This window comes from Cnephaeus nilssonii (genome assembly GCF_951640355.1).
Source record: "Cnephaeus nilssonii genome assembly, chromosome: 6".
Classification (NCBI taxonomy): Eukaryota; Metazoa; Chordata; class Mammalia; order Chiroptera; family Vespertilionidae; genus Cnephaeus; species Cnephaeus nilssonii.
Window position 1 is genome coordinate 5,963,793 of NC_137077.1, and position 24,469 is coordinate 5,988,261.

General features: G+C 47.3%; 2 protein-coding genes across 2 annotated transcripts; one reads left to right on the plus strand and one right to left on the minus strand.

Annotated features, from left to right (window-relative positions):
* The first annotated feature begins 4,030 nt into the window (after positions 1 to 4,030).
* On the plus strand, positions 4,031 to 17,738 carry JOSD1 (Josephin domain containing 1). The gene is made up of 5 exons (XM_079773857.1): positions 4,031 to 4,430; positions 4,732 to 5,564; positions 14,627 to 14,755; positions 14,868 to 15,062; positions 15,667 to 17,738. The coding sequence occupies exons 2-5, from the start codon at positions 5,380 to 5,382 to the stop codon at positions 15,764 to 15,766; spliced, it is 609 nt and encodes a 202-aa protein (XP_079629983.1). The 5' UTR covers positions 4,031 to 4,430; positions 4,732 to 5,379; the 3' UTR covers positions 15,767 to 17,738.
* A 203-nt stretch (positions 17,739 to 17,941) lies between these two features.
* On the minus strand, positions 17,942 to 19,904 carry TOMM22 (translocase of outer mitochondrial membrane 22). Its single transcript, XM_079773858.1, has 4 exons — positions 19,746 to 19,904; positions 19,363 to 19,481; positions 18,813 to 18,930; positions 17,942 to 18,619 (listed from the first exon to the last, which is right to left on the minus strand). Exons 1-4 carry the CDS (start codon positions 19,860 to 19,862, stop codon positions 18,545 to 18,547), a joined length of 429 nt encoding a protein of 142 aa, XP_079629984.1. The 5' UTR covers positions 19,863 to 19,904; the 3' UTR covers positions 17,942 to 18,544.
* Positions 19,905 to 24,469: the final 4,565 nt, after the last annotated feature.

Genomic DNA, 24,469 nt, shown 5'->3' on the forward strand with positions numbered 1-24,469 from the left:
CAATCGACCGGGCTTCTTAACCACCAATCGCTGCAGCCCTTTCAAGTACCTAGTGAATAATTAATGAGGCCCAAACCCCAACAACAAATATCTGAGACGTCACGCGCCCGGATCGCTACTTGGGCGGGGCAGCACTGTGTCCACGCTACCAGCCGGGAGCCTTCCCGCCAACGGGAGCAGCGGAGAGTATGACTGACACAGTAGCCATCCAATGAGGAGAAAAATACACACAACGTTTACCTTCACCTATCTTCCCTCTCCTCGTTTCCAGAGGCGGTGCTCAACTTCCAAATCCTACGGCAAAACAGTCGGCGCCAGAGCCTTCGGATGATGGACAGGGCCAAGGCCCAATCCGGTCATCGGATAGGTCCCGCGCCTTGGGCCACCGCCCACGGAGATAGTAAACTGCACAAGGCGCGTCCCACTCCACTCGGTGACTCAGGGCAGTCCCTGGAAGACCTAGGTCCGGTCTGCTGGCAATCTCCAGGCAACTTTGATAGTAGGGTTGGATCGATGCCTGGAATACTATAGCAGCCAGAGCGAGGCAATTCATGAAACGCTGACCTTAGGGAGAATTCTCCATTCACTGTCTCTGCGGAGAGAGCAATTACGCGACCAAAAAGAGGCAGCAAGCTTAACAGAAGCCAGAAGCACCTGTTAAAAAAGAAATAGACCCAAAATGGAGTCACTGTGGTAAGCTTCACCAAGACTCAGTATGCAGTTTCATTCTCTCCCAGGAGTGGAATTTTATTTTTATTTATTTTTTAAAAATATATTTTATTGGTTTTTTACAGAGAGGAAGGGAGAGGGATAGAGAGCTAGAAACATCGATGAGAGAGAAACATCGACCAGCTGCCTGCTGCACACCCCCCACCGGGGATGTGCCCGCAACCAAGGTACATGCCCTTGACCAGAATCGAACCTGGGACCCTTGAGTCCGCAGGCCGATGCTCTATCCACTGAGCCAAACCGATTTCGGCAGGAGTGGAATTTTAAATCAGTCTGCAACTTCCTGATCACTGGTGAGGTAAGCTGCCTTCTCCCAAAGGAAGGTGACCTAGTCTGAAACAACCCATTCTTTTAACCCTCCTTGACCCACCCTCCTGCCTATAAAAACCTTGCGTTTTGTACAACTACTTGGGGCTCCCTTCTGTTTACTAGATGAGATGCTACTGCCAATTCATGAACCATTTAATAAAGCCAATTAGACCTTCAAATTTACTCGGTTGAACTTTTGTTCTTTTTTTTAAAATATATTTTGATTCTTTACAGAGAGGAAGGGAGAGGAATAGAGAGCCAGAAACATCGATGAGAGAGAAGCATCGATCAGCTGCCTCCTGCACACCTCCTACTGGGGATGTGCCCACAACCAAGGCACATGCCCCCGACCGGAATCAAACCCGGGACCCTTCAGTCCGCAGACCGACGCTCTATCCCGACGCTCTATCCACTGAGCCAAACCGGTTTCGGCTGAACTTTTGTTCTTGAACACACCTCACCACATTTATGAACTGTGGAACTGAGATCTAGCTAGGGTCTGTTTAAGGTAGTTTCCTATGGATGATTTTTTTCAGTATCACCACTTGTGGAAAGCCGCAATCCAAAACACCACCAACCAAGTTTTAGTATCTTGAATTCCTGTTTCAAAAATCCGAAAAGCTTGATGGAATTAGGGATTAGGCCACTGGTCCCAGGGAGCAAGCAAGAAAGCAGCCACTTGAGAAGGTAACATGTCCAAGATTTAGGGTTTGGAACACAGGATTTAGTGAACAAAAGGCAGGATTCAAAATGGCTTTCAGTTTCGGTAAGGAAAGCGGCAACCTCGTTTTGTTCCTGTTTTCAAGTCTTATGTGTACAAACACCGCTGGGAACCCTGGACAAGAAGTCGTCCAACTCCAAATGTCTTGGTACTAGTTCTTCGAATGTGTTCTTTCCTTTGTGATTGGCTAAGCTGCTCACCACTGTCCCATGTATTTCTCTATGAGGTAGTTACAAATAAAATCTTGATTTGTCAGAAAAGCAAACTATCAAGACATTGTACTTTAGAATAATAATTGATATTTAACATTTTACTAATAAACTGGCTTGTCCAGAAAGAGTTCACATTCAGAATGTGCTGAGACATGATGGGATACTAAAAATCATGCTCTTGCCCGGCAGGTGTGGCTCAGTGGTTGGGCGTCAACCCATGAACCAAGAGGTCACCCTTAGATTCCCAGTCAGGATACAGGAATGAGTTTAGGGCTGACCCCCAGTAGGGGGCGGGCAGGAGGCAGCCGATCAAGATCAATGATCCCCATCATTGATGTTTTCTATTTCTCTCCCCTTCTCCCTCCCCCTTTTTGCAATCAATGGAAACTTTTTTTTTTAAAGCATGCTCTTCTTGCCAAAACCAGTTTGGCTCAGTGGATAGAGCATCAGCCTGCGGACTGAAAGGTCCCGGGTTTGATTCCGGTCAAAGGCACGTACCTTGGTTGCGGGCACCTCCCCAGTAGGGGGTGTGCAGGAGGCAGCTGATCGATGTTTCTCTCTCATCGATGTCTCTAACTATCTATCTCTCTCCCTTCCTCTCTGTGGAAAATTAATAAAATATATTTTTTAAAAATAAAACAAAATAAAGCATGCTCTTCTCATCATAGGGCTCTGTCCTATTCGCAGAGTAGGCGCTTCTCGAATAGAGAAGTCTAAAGTCACATTTTATAAAGGGAATTCCCTACCCATCTTGACATCCTTTTTCTAAAAACAGGTTAGAGCCTGGGTTCCAATTTGGATCCACTATTTACTAGCTATGTGACCTAGAGCAAGTTAATTAACCTGAGCGTCAGTTCTCTCCTCTAAAAACAAACTACCTACCTCACAGAATAGTTACCAGTAAGTTTGTTTGTGAAGCACCTAGAACAATGCATGCAAGCCTCAATAACTAATCTTGTGTAAATGTATCTGTAACCCTTAGCAGGCTTACAAATTACAAAAATTTAAGGTAATCCAAAAGTTATCTGGAGGACTCCAAACCACATAGTGGGTCCTCAAACGTGTTAAGTAATAACTCCGTTGAGTGTAATGGTGTTGAGTGCTGTTTAAGCAGGGTTAAAGAAGTGACGGAATTGTAAGTGTGATTTTTTTTCCAAATATATTTTATTGATTTTTTTACAGAGAGAAAGGGAGAGGGACAGAGAGCTAGAAACATCGATGAGAGAGAAACATCGACCAGCTGCCTCCTGCACACCCCCCACCGGGGATGTGCCCGCAACCAATGTACATGCCCTTGACTGGAATCGAACCTGGGACCCCCCCAGTCCGCAGACCGACGTTCTATCCACTGAGCCAAACAGGTTTCGGCAATTTTATTGATTTTTTTAGAGAGAGGAAGGGAGAGGGTTAGAGAATTAGAAATATCGATGAGAGAGAAACATCGATCAACTGCCTCCCGCACACCCCCTACTGGAGAGGTGCCCGCAACCAAGGTACATGCCTTTGACCGGAATCGAACCCGGGACCCTTGAGTCCGCAGGCTGATGCTAGGGCGTAAGCGTCATCTCTTATTGTTTTTCCAATTTTCTGAACAAAAATCCAAAAGGAGGGCAGCTAAGGTGGATAGTGAATATTTGGTGATGCCTTCCACATGCCCTCGGGGCAGCCAAAGGGGGGAAAATCCACGCGGGACTGAGTTTACCCTCCCGCACACAATGCGGACAGACCTTAAGAAAACCCAGAGGAAAGCTCCAGGCAGCGCCGGGAGGACGAGAGACCTGGGCTGTGGGCAGTGAACCCAAACAGGACACCGAGGACCCGAGATCGGACTCTTCCCTCTACTGGAACGGGACTCAGCCTCAGCGCTCCCGGGGAGCGTGGCGCGGTCGGGCCCCGGACCTAAGAGAACGTGCGCCCGACCGGTGACCAGCTCGCCGGACTGACACGAAACGGTCAGCGCAGGAGGAGCTGGGCCGGGTGGGCGGGAGCGCTCCGCCTACCAACCCCGCCCAGCAGGAGGGGCGGGCGGGGAGGGCCGTGAAGTGCACCCGCAGGCTGGGTCACCGCCCGGGGACGGCGCCGACGCCCGGGGGAGGGGCCGGCCTGGGAGCGGCGGGCGCCGAGGCGGGTCTCCCGCAATCGCCCCGCCCAGCGAGGACCGGAGCGGAGAAACCCCGCACCAGCTCCGCTCGCTGCCGCCGGGCCCCGCACCGACCAGGTCTCCCCACGCCACTGGAGCCCGGTCCACCGGCGCGCGGCGGCCGCGGCCCCCACCGCTGGCGCCGTGGACGTCAGGCTGACCTCAGACGTGACGCCGCGTCGGGGCGGGGCCGAGCGGCGCAGGAGGGCGTTTCCGGAGCGCGCGCTGGGCGTGGGCCGCTGACGTTGGGCTCAGGTGCGCGCGCTCCCGGAGCGCGGCCCAGGTGGCGGCCCGCAGTTCCAGGGGGCGGCCTGCCGCGGTGAGGGCTGACTCGCGGCGCGGACGCGAGTCGGCGCGGGGGCCGGGACTAGGGGAGTGCGGGAGGGCCCCTCGGCTTGCACTCACGTGACCGGCGGGGAGGTTTGGGTGGGGGCGGCGAGACGGGTGGGCCCCCGAGGGTGCGGAGAATTGTTGGGCTCCACCCCTCGCGGGTCGGCCCGTCCCAGCTCAGGACCTTCCCTCGGGCTGGGGCCGGACCCGCCGCGCCACTTCCCGGCCTGCCTGGTCCTCTGCGGGGGCCCGTCTGACCGCCGGAGCTGACCGGGTTGTCTCCCCCGCAGGGCCGCGGCGAGAAGGTGAGAGTCCGCGCTGCCCGAGGGAGCCGCGCCCGCCTCGGCTCGCGCCCTGCGGGCACCCACCGCACCCGAGGGGATGGAGAGGCGCCTCGGAGGCCCCAGCGCTGCCCGCCATCCCACGCTGGCCGGCCCTCGCTAGCTGCGCGAATTTTGCGTTTTGTAGACCACCTAGGCCTTGTCTCCCGGGTCAGTGGCGTTGTGGTTCGGAAGAAATGGAAGAAAAGGAGCGATGTGACCGATTCCGTTCTGTCTTCCTGCATTGAGGCCTGGTTGGCTTTTACAAAGGAAAACACAGCAAGAAAATCGTGGGGTTTTTTCCCGAGGGGGGCGGGTGGGGAGGGTGGGAGAAGGGAACAAGGTCTTAGGTTTTTCTATGATTTTTTTAAAAAAAATTCTGCACTTTGACATTAGTGGTGGAAAACACTAATTCAAAAGTTATTTTTCTATTGAGAAGAGGTGGATTGTTTTTCCTTTTGATTCCCATCTTTTCTCCCCGTGACAAAGCATAAATCATGGACACCAGAAAATAAGGTGGACCTCAGGAATCCTGAAAGAGACTCAGAAGCTTACATTCTTCCTCAGGAGGGGAGGGTGGGGTGTTTTTTGCCCTCTCTGGAACCCAAAACGAAAAACATGAGTTGCGTGCCATGGAAAGGAGACAAGGCCAAGTCGGAATCCTTGGAGCTGCCCCAGGCGGCACCCCCGCAGATCTACCACGAGAAGCAGCGCAGGGAGCTTTGTGCCCTGCACGCCCTCAACAATGTCTTCCAGGACAGCAGTGCGTTCAACCGGGAAACGCTGCAAGAGATTTTCCAGAGGTAGGGGACCCCTTCTTCTTGGTTTCTGGATACTTTTTGCTATTTCTGAATTTCTGTGGGTGGAGCAATGTCTAGACCATTTCCATACACCTTCAAACCAAAAGTATTGTTAGCTAGATGCTGTTAACAGGAATAAGGGACACAGAAGTGGAAAGATAACCACTACCTTTTATTGAACACTTATGGGCTAGGCACAGTGCTAAGAGCATCAACAATGCCATGGGATACATGTTATTTCCATTGCATAGATAAAGACAGGGCTCAGAGAAGTTCAGTGATTTGCCCAGGTAACAGACGTAACAAGAGATGGAGCCAAGTTTGAATTCAGGTTTGTGTCTGTGCTGTTGACCACTGTGTTATAATGCCTCTCAAGTCCTGCCCCTAAGGACTTGACAGTCTCGAAGGGGACAAGATAAGTACTCAGTCACCTGCCGTCAGAGATGGAATGTTGTGGGTTCTATAGAAAGGTGTCTACACAGTCCCACTGGCGTGGCTCAGTGGTTGAGCACAGACCTATGAACTAGGAGGTCCGTTCGATTCCTGGTTAGGGCACATGCCTGGGTTGCAGGCTTGATCCCCAGTGGGGGACATGCAGGAGGCAACCCATGAATGATTTTCTCTCATTGATGCTTCTATCTCCCTCTCTGAAATCAATACAAAAATTTTTTTTTTTAAAAAAAGAAAGAAGGTGTATACACCGTGCTCAGCCTTTCTTTGAGACCATGCGCTAGCTTTTGTACTTTCCATGTATTATTTTGTGTTGCCCTCCCAACAGTGGTCTACTGTTTCTATTTTACTGATGGAGAAACAGGCAGAAAGGTCAGGTAATTCGTCCAAATAGCTTCTAAGTAGCAAAGCTGTGATATGAAGCTGACTCTTGATCCCCTCCCTTTTTTACTTCATTCTAGATACCCTTTCTTATCCACTTTGCCAGATGCTACATGACAGGTTGATAGAAGTTCAGCTTTTCTCTCTCTGCTTTGATGTTCTAAAATTCTTTTATCAAAGGGTTTTACAGGGAATGGGGCCCTGGCAGGTGAGATAATATGTCTCAGATCACCAGGTCTTATCAGCAGGTCTGCAGTCCACAGCAGGGAGCCTGTCTGATTCCTCCAGCTAGAAAGTGTGAAGGCCTACTCAGTTCTCGGTGCAGGTAAAGCTGAAGAATTCTTGAAGCAGTGCATATTGGCAGTTTCAGAAGACCCTTTTCTCCCTTTACTCAGATAAAATTATTGCGCCATAAGGGCCTGTATTACAACTGGAAACAATCTATTTTGGGGTGAAAGTCCATAGGTGTAGACTTTTTACCCTGAAAGAACCATAGACCTCTCTTAAAGGAATGTTAATCCCAGGGTGTTGACAAAATTATAATGAGAGTAATTGTTTTTCTCTGCCAATAATAACCGTAGTTATGCCTTAGCTGTGCAAATGTGTCATTTGCATTAAGGCCATTACCTGGCAAGTAGAATTAATTCTCTTCAGGAATCGGGCCCTGGCAGGTAGATAATTTGTCTCAGATCATCAAGTCATGTAACTGAGAGGAGTAGAAAGGAGGCCAATCCATTACACTGCTTCCTCTTCACCAGCCATTCATATTTTTTTTAATTGGATATTTGCGAATTATTTTCTAACCTAAGTCTAGGGAGAAGGAAAGGACTCACAGTGAGTAGTTGAATGTGCTTTGTACAATACCTGGTAATATGTAGCAGTCTTTTTTGTTTGTTTGTTAATCCTCACCATTGATTTTTTTTTTTTTTTAGAGAGTGGAAGGGAGGGAGAGAGACAGAGAGAGAACCATCAGTGTGAGAAAGATACATGGATTAACTGCCTCCCACATGCACCCCAATCAGGGCGGGTGATCCAGCATGCAACCAAGGTACATACCCTTGACTGGAATAGAACCTGGGACCCTTCAGTCCTCTGGCAGAGGCTCTATCCACTGAGCCAAACCGGCTAGGGCAGTGGTCGGCAAACTCATTAGTCAACAGAGCCAAATATCAACAGTACAACGATTGAAATTTCTTTTGAGAGCCAAATTTTTTAAACTTAAACTTTTTCTAATGCCACTTCTTCAAAATAGACTCGCCCAGGCCGTGGTATTTTGTGGAAGAGCCACACTCAAGGGGCCAAAGAGCCGCATGTGGCTCGCGAGCCACAGTTTGCCAACCACGGGGCTAGGGCAATATGTAGCAATCTTGCAGCAACCTTATAGTGATCCAAGGATTCAGTTAAATTTGCCCAGTTTCACTCACTGGTAAATTTCAACAGTCAAGATTCATTCAGAAGTTTTTCACCTCTATAAATTTGGCCCCGATCTGAAATGATGACAATCACTAACACAGATGAGCACTCACTCTGTGCAAAGCACTGTTTCCTCGTGTTAAGTCATTCCTCACATTGATTTTAAAAAATAGATTCTGTTATTTCCCATTTTTTCAGATAAGAAAATCCTGGCACAGAGCTATTAATGGCAGGATTTGGACCCAAGCTTTGTAACTCCAGGGCCTCCTAACTGCTCTGTTGCTCCCTAAGTATTGGAAAGGCACGTCAGAACAATTACATCATCAGTAGCTGTTCACTCTGCTAGTAAGTTGGCTCTCGGTCTGAAGATGTGGACTATGATTGTAAACTAAATAATAGTGGGGCTGTTTTAGCTGTGTTTTCCCTGAGTGAAAGAATGCTAAATACTTGCTAAACATTAACATGGAACCAGAGTTCTATTCCTGGCTTTAAAGCTTGAGCAAGTTGTACTACACTCCCCAATTCCCTAGCAGCATAGTGTAAAGATCCACCTTAAAGTAATAGCAAATCAGTCCACAAAGAGAATATACTCTGTCCCCACTCCAAGAATTCTATAGTATAGTATAGACTATTTTGTATGGAAAGGTTCTGTGTGGATGAATAGAAACAAACAAACAAAAAAACATGAAAAGGATCCGAGGAAAAAGCAAAGGAGAAGAGGTGGGAGAGAAAACATGGAATTTTTTAAACAAACATTTACTGGCTGCCTGCAGTGTGCCAGGCACTGCTGGACACTATAGAGAAAACAAGTTGAAAGGGACTCAGCCACTGAGAGTACATCTCGGAGATACACATTGGCCAGTCTTGAGAACAGACTCAAGTAAACTTAGAAGCATGGAATTTAGAATAATGTAAAAGGAAAAGATTGATCTATTTAGGTCCTAACAGAAAGAACAGTAAAGTTGACAGATTTACCTAGATAATTTTAAATTCCCAGATCTAAAGTTCTTTGAAGATGTGACTAATGAATAGTAGAAATGAGAAAAAAAATTGATTAATGTTAATGCCATTTGTTGAGAAGGAAGTTCATCCTAGCCGTTGAATTTTAGCCAGATAAAGGAGAAATACAAAAGCAGGGTGGAGTTTCAGTACAGTTGTGCCTATGAGATGACTCATGTTTGGAATAAAAATGAGTAGGAACTTAGAAAGAACTAAGCTAATGACTTGGTAGCAACAAGGGGACGAGGAAGAGAGGAGTCAGAGGTGTGGCAGGCCGGGTCCAAGATTTGGAGATAGTGGTAATGTCTACAGTGAGAGCAAAAAGGCACGAAAAGGGTCAGTTTTCAACATGGGAAATTAGAGAAAAGATAGAAATAGTGTTCATGTGGACATTTGATCTCATACATTTTATCATGTACGTCTATGCTTTGAAAAGAAAGGACTTAGGAGTTAAATGATACGGCAGCAGCTTTGCAAGGTTATTTTGAAAATCCTCAGGTCTCAAACATTTTCACTAGATTCATCTCAATTTTTCAGTGATCAAATGTTCTTGCAGCTAAGTATGTGTTTCCTCTCAAAATAGCTGCTAAAATCTAAACAGATGTTTAGATTGGTACTAAGGGAAAAATCTAATGCAACCTGGAAGGGGCAAAGATTGTAGATATTGGTGAGCAACCAGCTTTCTCTACTATAGAGGGGAAGTCCTCCTGCCTTCCTAGTAAACGGTCCCTGAGCCATTTAATAGGAAGGAGCCACATTTAAAGGTTTGGTGATTGTGCCCTGGCCGCTGTGGCTCAGTTGGTTGGAGCTTTGTCTCATACACCAAAGGTTGGGGTGCATGCGGGAGGTAATTGATGTTTCTCTCTCTTTCTCCCTTCCTTCCTCTTAAGATCAATTAAAAAAAAGTAAAGGTATGGTGGTTGTAAACTGAGAAAAGATGTTAAGTGTTAACCTCTAGAGATTTGAATTATCTCATCTAAGGGCCAAACATCATCACCGTCACCATCATAGCCAACATCTACTACAGAGTACTCCTGTGATCTGTACTTTACATTTAATAATTTAAAGTCATCAGGAAGTCATACTTTCTAATGTCGCATCTCTTCAGACCTGATAAAAAGGAAAATAACAATTATGGGAGAAAAGGAATATGAATGAATGTCTCCACATCTACTTTTCTTTAAAATCTGAACTCATCAGCATAGCCAGACACAGTGGTAACCATGAGAGGATCTGGAACTTATCTGAGGTGTGAGACCTGGACTAGAGCCTATCTTCTCACTTGTAGATCACTTCAAATCCAACAGCCTCTTGGCTGTGACAACAGTGAGGAACCTGCTTTGTGGTCCAGAATTTCTAATGAAATTAAGAGAGTCAGTCCTGAACAAGAATTTGCCAGGGAGTCCCAAGAAAACAGTCCATTGAAACAGAACAGGATCTTACGGAATTCAGTGGGGTCAGTGTATCGAAATATCCAGGAGGCTGTTTAGTGTAGCCTTAGTTCTGTTCAGAGTTAGGAAGTTGAATCCTAGCTCTGCCCCTCACTAGCTATAGATGGCTGGGCAAATCACTGTAACCTCTTTGACGTATGTAGTTTCCTTATTTACACAATGGGATTAATCTCTATCTCAAGATTGTTGGGAGGATTAAGTGATAAAGCTTATAAAAGTAGCTAACACAATGGGCACTAACTATTACTAACATAAAAGCAAGTGCTAGTGTCGTAGGTACACTGGGTAGACCCACTTGTTCAGACAACCACTCTGGGAATGAGGTGGAAGCCATCCTCGGCATTTCCTGTATTGATCGGTTTGACCAACACACGTTGACTCAAATTGCCAGTGGCTAGCTGTGAGGGATAAGAGTAGAAGAGCCATTTCCTTTCCTTCAGGAATTTACTATTTGTTTGGACATGTATGAATAAAACGGCATTCTTCAACGGTCCTTTAAGATAGGAATCATTCCCATTTTCACAGATAACTAATAGGCATGGAGATTAAATCTCACCATTAGCATGGATGCTGCACGGAAGTTCCTCCCAGTCTCCCTCCTTTTTCTGTTACAAAGGAGCCAGGAAAGATTCCATGGAGGAGAGAGGATGTGAGGATGAGCCTAAAGAAGCTTTAGGATTTGACTTGGACAGAAAGTAGGATGAAAGAGGAGAGGCCAGAAATAACGTTTGTGTGGTCAAACATGTTTGGGAAATGAAAGATAAACGCCGTCTCCTCAAGACTCAAGGTGAATACTAGCATATTAGGGGTTCCAAGAAAACTTGCAGGAAACCTGTTTTCTTGTTTCATTCAGCCATTGTATTGAATGTTTTCTGTGATCCTCTGGGAACACCCTTGGGAAAGCTCAGCTCTGAGGTTTGAGCCTGGTAGGTAGGGACTTAGGTGGTGAAAGAGGAGGAAGACTCAGCAGTTTCTTTGTCGAAGTCTTCCTGCATCCACTGGCTAGAGATGTCACTAAAAGGATGAGACGCTATTGAAAAACTAGTGAAGGGAAAGGAACTGGATCTATCTTGAGCTGGGCTTTTTTCATATGTTTTTGCATTTAATCCAAGTGCCCAAGAACCCACTGAGAGCCTTTGTCCTATTAAGCTACATTTCAAGCCCAGGCCCCAGGGGCTCAGCTGGCCTTTCCTCTTATCAACCTGCTGCCACCACCACTCTGGTCTTGGGTCCTTGCTATAAGACAGGCACAACTGCCCAGCTGGTGTGGCTCAGGGTTAAGCATCGACCTTTGAACCAGGAGGTCATGGTTCGATTCCTAGTTGGGGCACATGTCCAGGTTGCAGGCTCAGTCCCCAGTGTGAGGCATGCAGGAGGCAGCCAGTCGATGATTGTCATCATTGATGTTTCTATCTCTCCTTGCCCTTCCTCTCTCTGAAATTAATAAAGACATATTTTTTTTTAAAAGGCACACTGGATTCCAACAAATCTGAGTTTGAATCCTCGTTCAAACTTGAAAGATCAGGGATTAGTCATTCAAACTTTAGTTTTCTAAGCCTATAAAATGTAAATAATTCGTAGCCTCATGGGCTTATTGTGAGGATTAAATTAGATACATATGAAAGCATGTCATGGGCTTGGCACAGAAGTTTCCAATAAATGGTAGTTATTACAGAGAAAACAAATTTTGGTTGCAGAGTGGAATTTAATATCTTCAAGTACCCTTTACTAGTTCTGGAGACAAGCACATAGCTCTTTTCATTTTAAGGGTCCACTGCTATTTTCAGGGAAAGAGATAACAAAATAAATACAGAAAGCATTTCAACAACACTCCTTAAGCACCTATCCGGTGCTAGGCACTCTTTGGGCCCTGGTGAGGTAACATTCACAGGATAGAGAAGGCCACTGCGCCCCCTGCCGTCATTCTAGTGTGGGAAAACAGACAAATCAGAAGACATGTCCAGTAATAACAAGGGCTGTAATTAAAGCAGGTATATATAAGAGGAAGTGACTGGGAGAAACCTAAGGATGGACTGTCAGAAAAGGCCTCTAAGGCAATAATACTTGAGACCCAAATAATGAGCAGACCAAGTGACGATCTAGGGCAGTGATGGCGAACCTATGACACACGTGTCAGCACTGACACACGTAGCCATTTCTGATGACACGCGGCCGCTGAGGCGGCCGCATGCCGAGGATGAAACATTTGCTGCTCCTGAGGATGAAACATTTGCGAAATAATGTTTTTTCCTCAAAGTGACACACTACCCGAGTTATGCTCAGTTTTTTGGCGAAGTTTGACACACCAAGCTCAAAAGGTTGCCCATCACTGATCTAGGGGAAGAGTATTCCAGACAGTGGCAGCCGTTGAGTACAAAGGCCCTCAGTGAGAAAGCTTGTGTGTTCAAGTAGCAGAGAAGGTCTGTGTGGTAAGAGGGGCGATGAGGTCAGCAGGACCCCAGGGCCTTGCAGGCCAGAGGAAGTAGTGTAGATTGTGTTTGGGGAGCCATTAGAGGATTTAAGCAGTGGCAGGAATATGTTTTATATTGAAAAAATGATCTGGTATGTTTGCTGTGTATAGAGAAGTTTTTTACTTTTTAAAAAAATTTAAATTCTTTATTGTTTAAAGTATTACATATGTCTCCTTTTCCCCCCATTGACCTCTTCCCGGCCGTTCCCACCCCCCAGCACATGCCCTCACCCTCCTCCTGTCTGTATCCATGGGTTATACTTATCTGCATGCATACAAGTCCTTTGGCTGATCTTTTACCCTCCCCTGCCTTCTCTCTGAGGTTAGATGATCTGTTCCATGCTTCTATGTCTCTGAATCTATTTTTGTTCATCAAGTTTTTTACTTTTTATAAGGTTATTCTTAAGTTTTTAGAATTGACTTAAAAGTCTCCATTCTCTTTTGGAGATGGTATTTATCGGCTCCTAGACATCTCTGCTTTTTGTTTGTTTGTTTGTTTGTTTGTTTTTTTGTTAATCCTCACCTGAGGATATTTTTCCCCTTGATTTATAGAGAGTGGAAGGGAGGAAGGGGAATGGGGAAAAGAGAGAAAGAAAGAGGAGAAACATCAGTGTGAGAGAGACATATTGTTTGGTTGCCTCCAGCACTCACCCTGATAGCCCGGGGATCGAACCTGCAACCCAGGTATGTGCCCTTGACCAGGAATCGAACCCAAGACTATTTGGGCTGGCGCTCTTAAGCACTGAGCACCACTGGCCAGCGTGACAGCTCCACTTATATCCCACACTTCCCTTCCTCCACACGTGCTGCCCTTCCCTTCAAGATGGCCTTTCCTCAGGTCCTGGCCTGACAAGCCTATGAAACAAAGTATAGGACTGGAAATGCCTTCTGAACTGACCTTGCCTTGAGGTGAAGGAGTGGCTAAGAGGCCGGCCCAGAAATGTCTTTCACTGGGTGAGCAAACCAGACTGCAGTTTTGTTTGGTACAAAAATTTCTTTCAATTGATTCTTTTGTTTTTATTTTTAAAAATTCTTAAGTATTTTACACATACACGTGTATATTTGGAATGCTTTACGTGGGTCATACATTGCAGTTTCATTTAGGCCTTACTACATTTTATTGCTTTATACCTGGCCCCAATTCATACATTTATGTTACCTGCCTGGGCTCCTGTAGGCCTTTGAGTGTTAAATGATTAATGATTATCAAGTGTGTAAGCTTTAAATGGAAAGCATTTAAATGTAAAAAAAAACAAGAATAACCAATACTACCCATGCAAATGAAAATATCATATACTATTTTCCATTGTATCAGGGCAGAGAAATCAGCAAGGAAAAAGCTGGCAGAAATGGGAAGGCTGGGGATAAATGAGACTCCTTCATGGAACACTCTGTGTACATTGACTTCATTGTAGACACACTTTTTAAATGACAGGCAAATAGGCTCCATCACTACTGAATTATTATTGTTTAATTTTTTAATATATTTTTGTTGATTGGGGGGGGGGGGGGCGGGGAAAGGGAAGAGAATTAGAAACATCAGTGATGAGAGAGAATCATTGATTGGCTGCTCCTGCACGCCCTCCACTAGGTATGGAGCCCGAAACCTGGGCATGTGTCCTGATCAGAAATCGAACAGTGACCTCCTGGTTCATAGGTTGACACTCAACCACTGAGCCACACCAGCCAGTCCTGAATTATTATTTTGCATCAAAAAAGAAGTAACCCCTGGACAGTAAGAGCCCAGACTACAGAATACTTGGTTGAAAGCTTGGTTTACTTGAATGGGGTAAACAAACCTTTGGGGGGCAGTGGCCTAAAGTGCTCTCTGTCTCTGGTAGTGCAGGCTGAGGAGGCGTTAGGCAGATCAACAAGTCTCAGTCCTCCTTTCACATCTTTAGGTTGTCTCCAAACACCATGGTGACCCCCCACAAGAAGAGCATGCTGGGAAATGGGAACTACGATGTGAACGTCATTATGGCAGCACTTCAGACCAAAGGCTATGAAGCTGTTTGGTGGGACAAACGCAGGTAATCTGAACCAGGCTTGACTTGATGAGAACTGGCACACAGGGAATGAGTGGGGGGGTAGGTGGCCCGTTGTGTGATAGCCAGGCAACCTGACACCGTTTCTCTTCTGCAGGGATGTCAGTGCCATTGCGCTCACTAATGTCATGGGCTTCATCATGAACCTGCCCTCCAGCCTGAGCTGGGGTCCACTGAAGTTGCCTCTCAAAAGGCAGCACTGGATCTGTGTTCGAGAGGTGGGCGGTGCCTACTACAACCTTGACTCCAAACTGAAGATGCCCGAGTGGATTGGAGGCGAGAGCGAGCTCAGGTGCGTGTGGTGGCTAATGTGCTGGGTGGGCTCCTACAAGCTCATCTTTGGCTGTTGGACAAAGGAAAGGAAATTCCTAGCTTCTTGGCCTTCTCCCTGCCTCTCTTAGAATCATAAGGTCTCAGATATGAAAGACCTGAATCTTTGATAGTCCATGAAGCTCCAGCTCCTGGGATACTGACCTTCTGGTCTGGCGGGGCTGGCCTTGTAATTTTATCTACACTCAGACAACTGTGACAGCGTAGCTGCCAGTTCAGGGGAAGGAAGACATTCAGGGCAGAGAGGACTAAACGTCTCGAAGAAGAAACTTTTTTTCCCCCTACAATTTGAAGTCCTTTGCTTTAGAGTTCTTTTGGCTGGTTCTGTTTGTCACAGAACTAGCTATTTAGGCAGTAATATGAACAGAAATTCATATTGGAAATATTAACTAGACACATTGAGGGGTAACCAAAAGTGGAACCCTCCAAGAGCCGATCACTACGGAAGTGTTTTTTAGGATTGCCAAGGGTATAAATTAATGAGGTTACTGGTGAATATATGGCCCCAAGACTGGAATTTGCCATTTTAACAGCATCTCATTCTCTCTTATATTTTTCCCCCATAGGAAATTTCTAAAACATCATTTGCGAGGAAAGAACTGTGAACTCCTGCTGGTGGTACCAGAAGAGGTGGAGGCCCATCAGAGTTGGAGGGCTGATATGTAACAGTTCCGCCAGCCTTCCCTCACCTCGAGCCCCTAAATCCTCCATGATGTGCTGTGGCCTATACAGTGGGTCTGCCCTTGCCACTTCCCCAGACATCTCATCGGGTTTTCCCTCAGATTGGACAGTGTGCAATAGGCCAGAGGGGTGAAATGTTACAAGAACCAACCAGCGTTACCCATTCCTGGGAAAGGAAGGTAGGAACTCTGTGCTTAGGACAAGCAATAGAAGACCCTTGTTTTATTTGAAGAGACAAGGAAAAGGGGGGGGGGGGGGCAGTTCCTAGCTTATTTTTCCCTCTCCTCTGAGGACTTGACAGAGGCTCTGCTGGAGTTCACTGCTGCTCTGACTTACCTGGAGATGCTGCCTCCATTTCCCCTTTCCTGGCAACTAGTGGGTCTGAAGACACAGGACATGCAAAGCTGGTGTGACTGGTTTGAAGGACCCAGAGCAAAAGGCCTCTCAGGAAACCATCTCGAAAACCCCAGCAGCACTACATCATGCCATTTGCAACCCTCAATGCCATCCCTTATCCTGTTTTTAAGGATGGTTTATGGCTATCCTTGTAGTTTTATAATGAAAAGTTCTCTAATATTTCACACTGAGTGGTTGAATCCTGCAACCTTCTAGCATGACAGGGTGAGCTAGATACCTAAGAGGACATGGCCAAACCAGGTGGGCGTGGGCAGCCTGCCTGCCTCACTCCAGCAGTGTCCCTGCCATTTCATTAAGTTAGGAGGCTCTGGGGCACAAGATAAGCAAAAGGGCAGTTTTCCCTGTTGGCCCACTGACCAAATCAGGAAAAAATGAGCCTGCCTTCGACATCAAATTCCACTAGTTTAAGACAGTTGGGTGAGGAAGTATTGTGAAGAGAACAGCTGGAGTCGAAGTCCTAGGCTGGGAGTCACTATAGTGAGCAGAGTCCTCGAGCTTGGTGGTTATGTGTATTATGTTAGAGGACTTGGTTCTGTCATCTTTCTCTAGTTTCCTTTACAAATCAACTAAGAATTGATCCGCCCCTACCTCTTTAAATAGTCGTTGGCCACTTTTCTCCTAACTCTGGAAAACACGAGAGGAGGAGGAGGGGGAGCACTGCTTATCTCCAAAGTGGTTGTAATTGCCTCGAGGCAGGTGGGCAGGCAGGGATGGCCCCTCCAGGCCTTTCCGATCAATGGTCTTGGCAGGCCTGAGAGCTGCTCCACTAGCCAGACTTCTCTCCAGCAGCAAAGCCAGCCTGGGGCTTGCATGTCAAACCTGAGCAAGTTGAACAGGATGAAGCTGAGGCTTTCTCCTCCCCACTGTGACTGGAGTGCATGTTTACACCAGCACTTTTTCTGCACATTTATCTTCAATCCAACAAGGCCGTTTTTTATGCTGAGTAACAGAGGCCACCAAGCGGCTACTGCATTACACTGTCTGAGCAACTGACTGCAAACTCTTGCACCATTTTCTACATCAGACTTGCTTGGCTCCACAGACAGCTCTGTATCCCTGCACAAGACATTCCAACCACCACCAGCCAGAAGTTACCGCCAGCCTTGCTGACTGTCATAAGCAGGAGCTTGGACCCATTGGCACTGTGATAGATAGTAAGCCATTTCCTGAGAAGAGGAGGAAACCTCTCCAGTGTGCTGGGGCCTGTGCAAATGGCACTTCAGAGGAGTCCCCATGTACTTGAGTCCACGAGCCAATGGGATATGCAAAGACGCTTAAACATTTCAGGGCTGGTTTCTCTGTTCATATCCAATTCTGGTGCTTAGGAACAGGGGCCTGCGCTGATGCCTAAGGGCAAAAAGCCCTATTTCCTTTAAGGAAGGGAGCAGGCGTGACCCTGATGCCCATAAGGGGTGACCCTAGGCTTTTTGTTTTTCTTGCTTTTACCCTCCCCTACCCCCAATTTTGTTGGCCTTGTGCTGGGTTTGTTTACAAAAGATGTATTTTGTTTAACCAAATATTAAAAATGGAAAACTCCGTACATCTCATGTCTGCCTAAATTCTGTAATTATGTACATAAGGGGGGGGGAGGTAAACGAGTATGATGCTGCTTTAGAAGGAATTCACTAAAATCACAATTCACCTTTGAAAGAGATGTTAGGGTTTGGGGCAGTTCATGTCTTTGTCCTTCTCATATGGTCTAAGTTTGAGGTGCATATCCACTAACACATGCTTGACACTTGGTTGGAATCATTTTAAACATTTAATTATAAAAGTAAGCACTGACTTTTTTTTTTCTTTTAGACACACACACAGGTCTAATGGCCAAAATGTGCAGAGGAAGTGAGCTGCTCTGCCCTCCACAGAACCATCCTGCGGGTAAACTGCTGCCGCCCCCCTCTTCTCCAACATACATAGACATTCACAGTGGCTGCTTTTCCACCACAGCAGCAATGCATTTTGTATTTCATATAGTGTGCATGACAAAACAGAACCGTCGTTAATGGTCAGCGATACATCCTTCCCAGTGGCATCAGTTCATATTCCACAATCAGACACTGAGGAGATCTTCTGGTTAGGAGTAATTTAGTGAGAGGCGGGATGGCCGGAGTTGGGAGTGACCATCTGCTTCGGTGCACTCTGGTGTCAGAGTGAGGAGAGAAGTCAGTCAGGAAAGCTTGGAGGGCACAGTTGCAAGTTGGGAGTCTCCATGAGACAATGAAGGGGAAATTTTCCCAAACAAATTGTTTTGGTGCCAAAAAGAAAAGGGAAAAAAATCAGCAGTTCAAACAGTATTGAATTTTCAAACTTCTCCCACCAAGACAGGTCAAATGTAGCAGTAACAATCTAGATCTTTCCAGGAAGTGAAGGTAGAGCCCCTGGCATTCCTCCTGACAGCCCTGTGTTAGGCCCTAGGAGTATCTGGAACAGAAAGGAAAGATGTAAGGCACCACACAGAGCTGGGGATCTCATTTTTCATCCTATCTACTAGGGGGCAGACAAGGTCTACAAAAACAATGCTGACCGCACAATCAAGTGCCTAAAAAACATGGGCCAGACCCAAGCGCTACCCACACACTAACTGCTGGTCTACTCAGGTGTTGTCTGAGCTCACCTGCCGCTGCTGCAGTTGCTGCTGTTGCTCCATTTGCAACTTCTCTGTCTCAAAGACAACAGGAAGAACCAGGATCATGAAGGAAGTTGTCCCAATCCACAAGGCTGCCCTGGAAAACCTGCAAAAGGGTTGTGAGCATGATGGGAGGCAAAACCAGACAGCTGCACCAAAAAGGAACCAAATTCCTCATGCCACCGATGCAATGTTTTTGAAAAACACGCTACCCAACTCTTGCACCATACTCCCACCAGAAACAGGAGCAGCAGTTCTGGTAGCTGTGTATCTAGTGACAGCAATGTTAACATTCTCCTGAGTTCTTACAAAGATACGGATACGTTAATTATCTCACACAATCTGAAATGAGCCTAACAAGAATCCCCACTTATAGACAAGGAAACTGAGACTAAGAAAGGCTAAGGTACCAGAAGTTCAAGGTCACTCAACGATCTAGGTGACAGGCCGGCTCCCAACCCAGGTAGCACCCTTCCAAGGCCCGCGTGCATTCATGGCACCCCAGGCACACCCCAGTGTCTTTGCCCTTGTCCCTTACCTGTACATTTTTTGAGCCACAAAGAGGGAGAGATCAAAAGTGGCTCCGGCCGCGGACCGGATCCTCTCCGGAAACATCTCCGTCAGACCCCAGAGTCTCTCCGACAGGGTCTCATCTGGCTGTGGTGGAGGAGGCCGGGGTCTTGGACGCAGCAGCGGTAAGCTCCCCGCGCGCCGGGGCACGCCGACCACCCACGGAGCTCGGGCACTCGGGGCCCAGCGGGGCCCCTAACTCCGCCTCCGGAGAACACGCCTCCGCTCCGACCTCTCCAGGCCCCACGACGCGCCAATGCCCTGATCCCGCAGCACGCGGAGCCCACACCCCCGGGCGGGACGCTCCTGTTCGGACCCCCGCTCCCGCCTCGCCCCGCTGGGCCCCAGTACCTCGTCGTCGTCATCCTCTTCCAGCTCCTCCTCAGTCTTCTCCGCATCGCCTTTCGGAAGCAATTCGTCCGGGGGCAGGGGAGCACCTGGACCGGGGGCAGCGACGACGGCGGCCATGGCTGTAGGGGGGAGGGAGGGAGGGACACCGGAACCGGAAGAGAGGAGGCGAATGTAGCGCAGAGCATAGAGCGGCCCTTCCGGGAGCTGGAATCAGGAGGGCGGGGGACAGCGACGCCCTCTGGCCGGCAGTCGTCATCCGCCTTCAGCCAAGTCGGACGCGGCTGAGAGTCCAGGGAAACAAACCGGGGGATTTGCTCAAGTCCGGGTTCTCCCGCAGGAATTCTGTTCAGAGGGTTCCGCGTGGGCCCAGAAACCTGCATCTTAACAAGCTGCCCAGGGATCGCCCTTAGAGAAACACTAATCTAGTCTCAGTTATCTGAGTGGTGTGCTGTTTGAGAATAAGTTAGAGATTTGAAGGTTAATTGGTCTTTTGGGAAAACATCAAATAAACAGACCCAGTATTCTAAAACAAAGGCCGGAGTTAACGCTTAAGGAGCGGGCATTGTGTGTATGTTGAGGTACTATTTTCCCTATCTTCGAAATAAAGAAATTGAGGCACAGTACAGGGTTACTGTATTTTTGGAGGATAGATTTCTGGAAGTGGATTTGCTACCACAAAGTATGACATTTAAAATTTTGCCAGGTATGAGCTCATTGCCCTTGAAAGTATATACTTCCACAATAGTGAATGAAGTGTCCTTTTCCCCACACGCTCCCCAGAATTAGGTATTAACCGTATTTTAATATTTTGCCTATATGATAGATGAAAATGCTTCTTTTTTATAATGTGCCCCACAGTTATTATATACAAGGATAATTTGATCTACGTCGTTAGCCAATTGACCATGGAATGGGAGAATCTCAGAACTGCACCATCCAAATCCTTATCTGCACTTGCCCATTCGGGAGCAGGAGAACTTGCACTCCCCCCAGATCCGGGCCTCAGTTTCACTCATCTATGGACTGGGCAGCTCTGATTACAAGAAGTTTTCATGTCACAAAGGGTGCCTACTGTATGATTCTGTTACATAAAGTTCAAAAACAGGCAAAGCCTATCAATGGTGAGAAGGATAGTGATCCCTTTGAGGAGAAGGGGTTAATACTTGGGAAGGGGCGAGAGAGTAACTTTTGGGGTGCTGCTGATAAAGTTCTTGCCCTGGGTGGTGTTACATGGGTGTGTTCATTTTGGATAATTCATCAGGCTGTATACACCTATGAATTACATTTTTGCATGTTAACCTTTTTATTTTTTTAAGTAGGCTAGATCTACATCAAGCATGTCAAACTCGAGGCCGGAGGGGCCGCATGCCTCACTTAAGCGTGTGGCCCCGCCTGGCTGTGAGCTTGACATGCTTGATCTACATCAATGCAAGGGCAGCCTAAGAACCCAGTGCCAATGGCTTTCGATTCTTTTACGGGCTCTTTTAAGAAATGTTGGAAGACCAATATAGCAAAGGCAATCTTATGTGGAAAGTACAGACATCAGTGACTTCAAGTAGAAAGTCACAATGCTAACGAAAAGAAGTTTTAGGAAAACTTTAACCAATTAATTTTGTTTATAGTATTCACAAGAGCAACACATGATTTTTTAAAAAATCCTATGTTTAAGGCTAAAGAGCTCTTTCAACAATTAACAAATTGCCTTGGGATAAGGAAAAAAGAGAAATCAGGCAGTGCAGAGTATTCAAAACCTCGGGAGTAGATGAGATGGTCTAGAAAAGGCAGAATGGGAAGAGAAGACAGAGGACAGAGTCCTGTGAAATCAGACATTTAACCTTTTGCACTCGGATGTTGAATGTGACTCGACACGGTTAGCATCGGTAGCAGCTCGTATGTCGAATTGTATTGAATGTATCAATAATTTGAAATATAAAAAAATCCAAATAAATAAGTTTGTATGTAAAGAAACTCCAGTTTTTTATTCTACTGCCGCACTTTGTAAAATCTGGGGTATTTAAAAAATTAAATCCCGAGTAGAATAAAGGAATCGAGAAAAAAGCAAGCGAGTGCAAAGGGTTAAAGGTCAGCAGAGCCAGTGTGGCTCAAGGGGAGGGCATCATCCCATGCACCCAGAAGTCCCGGGTTCAATTCCCAGATTCCTGGTGGAGACATCTGCCCGGGTTTCAGCCTCAACCTCCAGTAGGGGGCCTGCAGGAGATGTTTCTCTCTTCTTTTCTCTCTCTCTAAAAAAAAAGAAAAAAATCAATAAAAAATATTTTTAAAAAGGTCATCAGAATACTTAAAATCAAAGAAAGAAGAAAAGTGGTTGCCAGGGGCTGGGGGGAGGGGAAGTGGGAATTAGTGAATAGAGTTTCAGTTTTACAAGATGAAAAGTCTTCTGGAGATGGATAGTGATGATGGTTGCACATCATGCATGTACTTAATACCACTGAGCTGTATACAGGAAAATGGTTAAGATGGTAAATTTTATGTTGTGTATTTTTCCATAATAAAAAAATTTTAAATATATTTTATTGATTTTTTTACAGAGAGGAAGGAAGAGGGATAGAGAGTCAGAAACATCGATGAGAGAGAAACATCGATCAGCTGCCTCCTGCACACTCCCCACTGGGGATGTGCCCGAAACCAAGGCACATGCCCTTGACTGTAATCGAACCCGGGACCCTTCAGTCCGCAGGCCGACACTCTATCCACTGAGCCAAACCGGCCAGGGCCATAATAAAAATTTTAACTAAAAGCCTAGTCATACCTAAAAACACTTTTTTAAAGGTGTGGGAGGAGGGGAGCCTCTTCCCCCACGCCAGGAGGCCCAAGGAGCTGCTGGAGAGGAAGGAGAACCAGGGAAGGGTGGCTGCACGGAGGGTTTGGAGGAGAAATGCTCAGTGGCAGCAAAGAATTCGGATGGATTGATGCCAGGCCACGAAATTAAGGGCTCAACCAAGTGAGATGATGCCCCGTGCCTGGGGACATGTGACTGCCTTTGCATGAAGACGGGGTGTTCTAAAACCCCACCCCTGAGCTCTTCCCAGTCCCTATCCCTCAAGTCCAGATTTCCACCATCCCTGTTTCTGTCCTGTTAAATTTGAAACGGGTAAAATACCTCTTAATTTGGGTTGGTGGAGGGCAGAGATCCCTTTGAGAAGCTTAGAGAAGATAGAAATCCCCACCCCCCACCAATAGAAATACACACTAGCTCTTATCCGGGTAGTTTGCACAGGGAGCCCTGGCTAGGCCTCAAGCTGTAAAACTCCCTGAGCATTGCCTCCCGTCCTGCACTCACGCCCCCTCACACCACCAGGACTTCCTACCTCAGCTCTTCCCTAACAATTCTTCCCCAATCTGACACTCGGCACAGAAAGTCATGAAATTGTTGTAGTGATTACAAGAGATAATAACTGTCAATTGGATAGCACTCTTTACTCGGGTGCCAGTGAGCAGATTTGGTTAATAAAGGCTTTGAGGAGGAAGAATGTTAGCCAGAACCTGAAGAATGTATCTGCCTAAAAAGGTAAGATCTTGGAGGTATATAGCATCTCAATCAATGGGGGGGGGGGGGGGGAGGTGAGAGTGGTGATATGGGTAACTCGCCCTCCTCCACTTAAGGGACTTGCATCAATAGGGTTATTTTTGACTCGGCTCACACCCCACAGCCCATCCGTGGGCTCCACCTTCAATACGTGTCTCCAGTCTGCCCACTTCACTTCCTCTCCTGCCACTTCCCCGGTCCGGCCTTGCCCCCTTCCGTCTGTTCTCACCAGAGAAGCCAGAGGGAGCCTTTGGAAACCCAGTTGGTCACAGCATTCCTCTGTTCAAACTCACCAACGGCTTGCTTCCTCCATCACTCACAAGTCCTTCTTCCCTGCAGAGTTGTCCCACATTCCGGCTCCCGCCGTCAGGTGCCCGTGGTGGTGAGCCGGGGGACCCACCTCATTGTGACACCCAAATCTGCTCTCGTGATTCCCAAGGTTTAGTCCCAGCTCTATCCCTTCCAGCTGTCACCTTCTGGGACGCTGTCTTCAGCTAAAAGCAGGGGATGATACGATTGACGAATTCTCGTGAGAATTAGAAATAGGTGCCTGGCATCAAGGGTGCTCTTTAAATGTTTGCTAACCTAGTGGCCTAGGAATAAGCAAACTCACTTGCTCCATTGCCTGCACCTGGAGATTTAGGCCCTGTGTACATTTGTCTCCTACGGGCTGGAGCTTCTACCCATCCCCCATCGAGTGGCCAGTAAGGATGAGCTACAAGCAGCAGCCTCAGGGCACCCCCACCTAGCTCCTCTTCCACTGTGGCTGGGAGGCTATGATGCTAACAGTTTCTGAAACTCCTGCGGTTCGGTTCCTTGTCTGCAAACAGGCATGCTGCTAGTCTGTGCGCCCAGGACTGAGCTGAGGAGGAAAGGTGTGTGTGTGTGTGTGTGTGTGTGTGTGTGTGTGTGCAGGGGCCCGAGCCCCCGCCAGGCATGTACCTGCCGCCCACGGACGTCACCCCTGGGCGCTGTCTCCACCCTCAGTGCCCTCCCTCTTTGGGAGCTGAATCCCTCTACTGACTGGCTGGCTCCTTTCTCCAGCCAGAGGCGCTCAGCTCGGTTCAGACTCAGGCACAAAACTCCCCCTCTAGGATTCCAGCCCCACCCCAACTCCTTGGTCCCTGCCAGAACCAGGATAGTCCCAATTCCCCAGGGGAGAGCAGGGAATTGGGGA

Coding starts and splice junctions, on each gene's coding strand:
- TOMM22 (XM_079773858.1), bottom strand. CDS start 19,862: ATGGCCGCCGTCGTCGCTGCCCCCGGTCCAGGTGCTCCCCTGCCCCCG. Junction 18,931..19,362: donor GTGGCTCAAAAAATGTACAG/GTAAGGGACAAG, acceptor ACCCTTTTGCAG/GTTTTCCAGGGCAGCCTTGT. Junction 18,620..18,812: donor AGCAACTGCAGCAGCGGCAG/GTGAGCTCAGAC, acceptor TTTCTGTTCCAG/ATACTCCTAGGGCCTAACAC.
- JOSD1 (XM_079773857.1), top strand. CDS start 5,380: ATGAGTTGCGTGCCATGGAAAGGAGACAAGGCCAAGTCGGAATCCTTG. Junction 5,565..14,626: donor CTGCAAGAGATTTTCCAGAG/GTAGGGGACCCC, acceptor TCACATCTTTAG/GTTGTCTCCAAACACCATGG. Junction 15,063..15,666: donor GGAGGCGAGAGCGAGCTCAG/GTGCGTGTGGTG, acceptor TTTCCCCCATAG/GAAATTTCTAAAACATCATT.